This window comes from Asparagus officinalis, chromosome 4, assembly GCF_001876935.1.
Source record: "Asparagus officinalis chromosome 4, Aspof.V1, whole genome shotgun sequence".
Lineage (NCBI taxonomy): Eukaryota > Viridiplantae > Streptophyta > Magnoliopsida > Asparagales > Asparagaceae > Asparagus > Asparagus officinalis.
Genome location: NC_033797.1, coordinates 89688850 through 89696785, shown reverse-complemented (window position 1 = coordinate 89696785; position 7936 = coordinate 89688850). Strand labels below are relative to the sequence as shown.

At 35.9% G+C, this 7936-nt stretch overlaps 1 protein-coding gene across 1 annotated transcript; it reads left to right on the top strand.

The window, feature by feature from the left end:
• Positions 1570–6083, top strand: LOC109836047 (probable fructokinase-7). The gene is made up of 6 exons (XM_020403974.1): positions 1570–1879; positions 4271–4483; positions 4564–4761; positions 5170–5310; positions 5425–5541; positions 5672–6083. The coding sequence occupies exons 1-6, from the start codon at positions 1625–1627 to the stop codon at positions 5831–5833; spliced, it is 1086 nt and encodes a 361-aa protein (XP_020259563.1). The 5' UTR covers positions 1570–1624; the 3' UTR covers positions 5834–6083.

The window sequence follows — 7936 nt, the reverse complement described above, 5'->3', positions numbered from 1 at the left end:
TTTAGTGGTGACGGTGGGGGAGGTAGGAGAGGGAGACGACGGGATTGGAGGAGCAGAGGAGGAATAGAGAGAGAGAGAGAGGAGAGGAAGGTTATGATTAGGCTTAGGATAGAGGAAGAAATGAGGAGAGAGGAGGGAAGAGCAACCATGAAGGCTAGAGTTAGGAGAGAGAAGAGATGATGGAGCAGAGGAGAGAGGAGAAACAAAGATATCAATGGCATCGACAATGATGTAGGGGAGGAGGATTTAAGAAGGGGGTTTAGTTGGAAGAAGTAAGAGAGAGAAAAAAATCTTTATTAGTTGTGATCTGAGAGAGAGAGAGAGAGAGAGAGAGAGAGAGAGAGAGAGAGATCTGTTAGATTCATGGTAGGAGGGGTAATTTAGATATTTAGGACAAATACGGTATATACAATGTTACTGTTGAGTTGGAAGGGCTGAATCACACTCTTTTCGGGTTTTGGAGGCTTTTACACATGAGAGAAAGGTGTGAGGGTTTAGTCACATGTGTTTTTTTATTTTTGGGGCTTTGACACAATTTTTCCTTGTTTATTTTGAAAAGAATTAACAAGCTTACTAAAAAAATCTGCTTATTATAGTTGTTACACAGTTTATGATTAAAATCAATAAATCTTTATCTCATTTATTTCTAACCTCACCCGCTTATCCAAATGATTTTTTTCGTCTATAAACCCAAAGTCTTAACCCTTATTTACTTTCAAATTGGTTTGCTTTTAAAATCACACTAAAAAAATAAATTAGTACATTGAATTAATTTTAAATCAATTTGCATTTAACCGTTTGACATACAATGTACGTTGCTATATTTTATAGTTTCTCCCTAATTTTTTATTTTACATCATTATATATATGGTATTTTTTAAACCAATGTCTCGGCATAGAAAACTGTTGATCGGTTTTCCCTATAAATCTAAAGTTTTATCCCCATTTATTTTTAGGTCTACCCACTCATGTGTAAGGCTTCCACCTATAAACCCGAAATATTACTCTTATTTTTTATTTTAAACCGATCAACTTCTAAAATCAACCTTAAACACAAAATACTCCATCAAATTAATTTTACGTCACTCTATATTTTAATACTTTGGTACGTATATGGTGTAAGTTGTCATATTTTATTACGACATACTATATTTTTTGTTCTAAGTCGTTAGATATATGATGTTATTTTAAACCAGATGCTTATAGTAGATATACAGTGTCGCTTTAAACCAAATGCTTAAACTAATTTTTTTTTTCTTTTGCGCTTTTCCATACTGATGTTGCGGCCATGCATGGATTAATTTTTCTAGTTTAAACTGGTAGTATCTGTCGTATTTTTCATTATTGTTATTTTATTTTCCTTAAACTATTGGCTCCAACCATTTCAGGAGATCAAATTAGCAAACCTATGATAAGAAACTGTCAAACTAAAACAATAACACATAAGCGAAAGAGAGAAAAAATCGGTCGACAAATGCGCTCCGCAGGCAAAAGGGATCGACATGTTCAATGCACATATATAGATCACTATTAGCAAAGACTTATTTCATATCATAATAATTCTCTGAACTCCTCCTCTCATTGCGATAATCACTGCCACCACCACCTCGATCGGAGCGTTAAGATGGCCATGTCCAAGTCCGACTCCTTCAAGGCTCCAGCTGGTGATGATAATGCTGCAGCTGCAGGGTCTTCGTCGTCGTCGTCACCATCACCGCTCGTGGTGTGTTTCGGCGAGTTGCTGATCGACTTCGTGCCCCCAGTCTCCGGAGTCTCACTCGCAGAAGCGACCGGTTTTAAGAAGGCTGCCGGAGGCGCTCCGGCTAATGTCGCTGTTGGGATCTCTAGGCTGGGCGGATCCGCAGCTTTTATTGGCAAGGTATACGCAATCCATGGTTATATTAATGATCTCTTCATCACTGAGAAAAAATATTTGGGTTATGTATAAATACACTCCTCACATCTCATGAGAATACGTAGATAGTTATAATCCATGTTGTATTTATTAGCACAGCATTCCCTAACCTCTACGGGCATTGCTATTTCCCCATTAGAATCTAAATTCATGTAGGAATCACATGCATGGTGGTCAAAATTGGATATTTACTCAGAAATTTCACATTTTTAAAGGAAAATGTTAAAATAGTGACGCCCCGAGAGTCAAGAAACATGCGTACTAAATTAAATAATTGTGATAAGTAGATTACTCGCTCTAGCAAGGCGTGCATCTACACTACAGATAAATGATACAAAACATGTAACATAAAAAAGTCACAAACTGAAAATAGAATTAGTTGCGGGTAGAGCCTCGGTGTTAAATAGAGACAAACTGTGGATAGCTAGCTAGAACCCCCTTATAGTTCTATGGGTGCTTGCTAACAGACCCTTTAGTGAATTTATTTTTGACTCTTTGTACTGTAATCCAATTGTGGTAGACACCCTATATTTTTAATTAAGAGTTGAAAAAATTATAATGAGCCAACGAGTACCAATGGCGATCTTAGTAATTCTTTTTGTTAGAGTTCTACGAGTGACTATTCGTGTATGACTTTCTAATCCGTTCCTTCTTTTTCTTATCAAAACTCGATTAGGTTCATCCTGTTTTTTTCCCTTTCAAAACACAATTGCCGCTTGTATTTATATTTTCTTGTAGAAGCTTTCAACTAGTATTATATCTTAATTAAACAAAAAAAAATCTCGCATTAATTTATCATTATAAAGAAGCATCCAATTAATCACAAAGTCCTCCGTCAATCTGAAAAATTAGGAAACTAATTGATTATCAATTTCCTATTTCTCAACCATCTTGGATGTTATACCATTTCGGTTAAAGAAGAGAAGAGAATAAAATAACTGTTTCGATGAGAAATGATGAAAGAAAAACTAGAGGATGGGGGGAAAGAAGAAAATTACGCTTTCCTAAATTGTGCAAGCATTTTACAATTTTCGGCACTTATATATATATATATATATATATATATATATATATATATAATATATATATTATATATATATATATAAGTAATATATATATATATATATATTATATATAATATATATATATTATTAATGGGTATCCTTGTCATAGAGAGGGATTTCTGCTAATGACGCGCTCTAAATCCGACATGATTGCAGCGACAATTGTGGATGATTTTGGCTCGCGTTGAACTTGATCTACATATTCTAAACCCGCAACACACCAAGTTTGGGGGTGACCCGTCGTCGTTTGAGCCCCTCCATCGAGGCCATGTAAAAGCTTCTATTCATTCAAAAGAACGTTCAACATTGATACGAGTGGATGAAGGTCAAAGCGATGAGCAGTTCACGCGCGAAGTAAAAAAAAAAAAAAAAAAAAAAAAAAAAAAGAAAAAAAAAAATAAATAAACTTATTGTGTGTGGGGTTTTAGAATATGTAGTCAAGTTCCAACGGAGCGGACATCCACAAATGTCGGCTCAACTATGTGATTTTAGAAGGCGCGTGCATAAAGGTGGAAATCCCGCTGCCTATGACAAGGATACCGGCATCTAATCTTCTCTCTCTCCGCTCTCTCTCCTCTCTCTCTCTTTCTACTCTATATCATATGATATATATATATAATATATATATATATATATATATATTATATATATAATAATATATATATATATATATATTATATTAAAAAAAACCTAATCCCAAGCAGCCGAAACATTCCACATTCCACTTACAATAAAGGAAAAATTAGCAAAATAGACCTCTTTTTGGCCAACAGGCCAAAAAGATGTCTATTTTGCAAAACAGCTCAGAAAACATACGGGACTAGTAGTCCCGTATATTTTAATCACGGATTATTGAACTCAGAAAATTTCACAAAACATTGAGATGAACTCAGAAAACATACGAGACTACTAGTTCCGTATGTTTTCTGGGTCACTAATCCGTGATTAAGTTGGCTCTAAACATACGAGACTAGTAGTCCCGTATGTTTTCTGAGTCTTATTTTTCAAAATCGACCTCTTTTTTTCAAAAGAGGTATATTTTGCTAATTATTTAGCAAAACGGTTTATTTTTCTAAATAATTAGCAAAAACGGACTATTTTGTAAATGATCTATCTTCACTTGGAAAGTAGTACATGTGTCTAGAGTAAAAAAATTCTCCCAAGGGGCCTATCCTCACTTGGGTAGTAGCACATGGAATTTCATCCGCAATCAAGCAATATCGTGATGTATACTCTATTTACATCCCAAAGACAGCGTCCTTACAACTTTAGGTGCATTTGAATTGTTTAGGTAGGCGATGATGAGTTTGGGTACCATCTGTCCAACATACTGAGTGATAACGGCGTCGACAACTCTGGCATCCGCTACGACGTTAACGCACGGACGGCGCTCGCCTTCGTTACCCTCAGGGCCGATGGTGAGCGTGAGTTCATGTTCTATCGCAACCCAAGCGCTGACATGCTTCTTACTGAAGCAGAGCTCGACGTTGGACTCATACAAAAGGTTTCGTCAATTGACATACTTACATTTTGTCTTTATATGCAATTTATACCTACTCTTGAGAATTCAAATTTTGGGTGCAGTCAGCAATTTTCCACTATGGCTCCATCAGTCTAATTGAGGAGCCCTGCAGATCAACACACATAGCCGCAATAAACATAGCGAAACAAGCAGGTTGCCTTTTGTCTTACGATCCCAACTTGAGATTGCCGCTGTGGTCCTCACCTGATGCTGCTCGTGACGGCATCATGAGCATCTGGAACACCGCAGATGTTATCAAGGTATTACAACTAGATCAGAAATCTCTTCTTTCCCTCTTTTAATGTTGGATCTTCAAATTTATTTTCTGCTCTAATTTTGCAAGAACATCCGCACACAGATTAGATTTAATTCCTGTATCAATAGCCGGAGAGAGAGGTTTGCATCCGTTTAGAAGATTTTTAATAGTTCTAACAGTACGGATAATTCTTGAGGGACATGATGTAGTATCATTCAAAGACATCAAAAGAATATTAGAATGTGTTTCTAGTTGTATGAAAGAATAAACCTTTTGCAATGCAATTATTAATTTGGACTAATGAGCGTAGCTTGCGCTTCTGCGAAAGAGACTGTGACAGTCCTTAATCACTTCGCCATAAGCGAGAAAAACCTGTCTTTTCAATTTTATTTTCTATTTGTACTTCGATCAGGTAAGCGAGGATGAGATCTCATTCTTGACCAATGGTGATGATCCCTACGATCATGACGTCGTCTACAACAAGCTCTTCCGCGAAAGCATCAAGTTACTTCTGGTAACAGAGGGGGGTGATGGCTGCAGATACTACACCAAGGTATATATATACTCCCAACTCCTTCCGCAATCTTAAAGGATTCGCAGATGTTTACTCTTTCGAGAAGTTACTGACTATCCTTCTTTTTTTTTCAACACATTTGATTTGTGGCAGAAATTTCACGGCAGGGTTATGGGTGCTAGAGTCAAGGCCGTTGACACCACTGGTGCCGGTGATGCTTTTGTTAGCGGAGTTCTCTGCAGCATCGCTAATGACCTGAACCTCTACCAGGTGATAAAGGGTGAAGTTTGAATTGAATTTGTTTCGGAGAAGTTTGAATTGAACTTGTTTCGGGTAGTTTAGGTCCTGGCATACTGCATTAGGTCCTCAAGATCTTACGAGCAAAATTCTTCACTTACAGGATGAGAAGAAACTGAGAGAAGCTCTTATGTTTGCGAACGCTTGCGGTGCTATAACTGTGACAGAGAGGGGAGCCATCCCTGCACTTCCAACAAAAGCGGCCGTCCTCGAGTTCCTTAACACTGGGATTGAGCAACCCCAATGCTATTGTACAATCTCTTGAAAACTAGGCTGACTACGATGCAGGTTTTTCTTTTTTTTCGTAAAATTAATTGAAACGAAAAAGGAGAAGTACCATTAAATTGATATTGAGGTTTGATTATGGAGCGGGATAGATGAATCCAAAACATACATATTGTTTTCATGAGGGATCCGGCAAGGACATAATTCTGTAATATACATTGCGAACAAGTTCTTTCTCCTTTTTAATGTTTCAAGTCCCTTTCTTTAATCGGTATTTATAGGTTGAATCAGTTAAGCTATTGATATGTTTCCTCCTCTATTTCTGGCAAGATTTACATGGTTGGAAATGACAAATAGGATAATCTCAATTCACAAGAGAGGAGGCTCTAACAGTTACAATTGTCTTGGTACATGTAGTGTTTTTCTTGAATATAGATAGTTTACAAGAGACTTTTGTTGATTTAATTTAATTGAAATACAAGTCATTTTGTTATTTCAAATAAAAGAAAAAAAAAACTTTAATGAGTGTTACCTTCATTATGGGCTGTCAAGAATAGGGGACTAGAGGATTGGGCCACCAGAATTTACATTGTGCCTTATGGGTTTAGTTGATGAAAATGGGCCGGGCTTCATTGTCTATATTATTTATTCTGATGAATTTCCTTTGCAGCCTCTCCGGCAATGTTTTCTCATGTTTCTATCATGCACCATTCTTTTGGCATTATTTTATTTATTTTTAAACTATGCATGATCTATTTGTTTTCATTTGTTTTCGGAAAATGGCTTGGGCGTAATGAGAGTAAGTAAAAAGAATTTACTCGGGTGATCATCTGGTGTAAAAAAAAATACTATGCGGGTAGTAAGTACGACACTACAATGGTTCTATTCAAAATTATTGGGTCTCTTTTTCATGGGCTAAAATATGTATTATATAATACAATAATTTTATTAAATCCACTTAAATGCTTGTGAGCTGGGAACTGAACCTGAGTTGTTCTGAAATCATTTTAAAGTCTCTTTCACTATCAGAAATTTCAAAGATTGTAGAACGTTTTAGTATATAAGTATATACTCTATAACATGAAATGAACTAGTGGCAGCAGTATAACAAGCATATCAAATAGCACATGCAGTATCTTAATCGTACAAAAAAGATCATCTGCTTGCGACCTGTTAAACATCATAAAACAAGATTTTGGAATTAAAAAACTAGCTTTCGGGGAAAGAAAATTACCCGCAACAGTTTATGAAAATTACAGCATGTGTATTAGAATACATGCATGTTATTCTACCATCCGGGAAAAAAAAGCAAAAGAAATGGAAAATATGCTTGATATTCTGAATTGTTTATGTGAAGGCAGGAAAATTATCAAAATATATATATATATCACAACTTAATTAATGCTTTTAGATAAATGATAATCAACATCAAGTTGATCACCTTTTCTCTCTAACTACCACCTTTACCGAAAAGACAAGCATCGTATTCGTCAGCCTCGTTCACACTAATGTAGATCGCATAGATATATATATATGTATGGCTCTGACAATTTTCTTTATATACTTTCTAAAGAAATCTATATATGACCTAAAAACGCCTTAAAATACTAGTCACTGTATAAGATGGACAAATTTTCAAAACCGACCCCTTTGGATTTTTAATTGCAAAAAACGACCTATTTCAGTTTTATTTATAAAAACCGACCCAGTTAGTTGAAACTGGGTCGGTTTTTGAAATTTTTTTTCCAAACTTCACGGGAGTTCAACTCCCGTGAAGTTTTGTTATGAGAAAAACTTCACGGGAGTTCAACTCCCGTGAAGTTTCCCAAAAAAATTTAAAAAAACCGACCTGTTTTCAGCTAAACAGGTCGTTTTTTGTAAATATTTTCAAAACCGGTCGTTTTTTGCAATTAAAAACCCAAAAGGATCGGTTTTGAAAATTTGTCCTGTATAAGATATCTAATCCTTGGTGCATTGTCTTGTATATATGTAAAGAAGAAACACATTTAATTGCCCAAATTTCCCCCATATATTCCTCAGCTTGGAGAAATATATATGTGCACCCGAATCTCTAAAAGGGTTTGAACCCTCTCCACCACAATTGATTCCTAAAGTCCACTTCAACTAACTCCTACTTATATCA

Excerpts from the sequence above, each read along its gene's own strand:
- LOC109836047 (XM_020403974.1), top strand. The coding sequence starts at position 1,625 with ATGGCCATGTCCAAGTCCGACTCCTTCAAGGCTCCAGCTGGTGATGAT. Across the intron at positions 1,880-4,270 it reads CCGCAGCTTTTATTGGCAAG|GTAGGCGATGATGAGTTTGG; the intron begins GTATACGCAATC and ends TGAATTGTTTAG. Across the intron at positions 4,484-4,563 it reads ACGTTGGACTCATACAAAAG|TCAGCAATTTTCCACTATGG; the intron begins GTTTCGTCAATT and ends TTTTGGGTGCAG.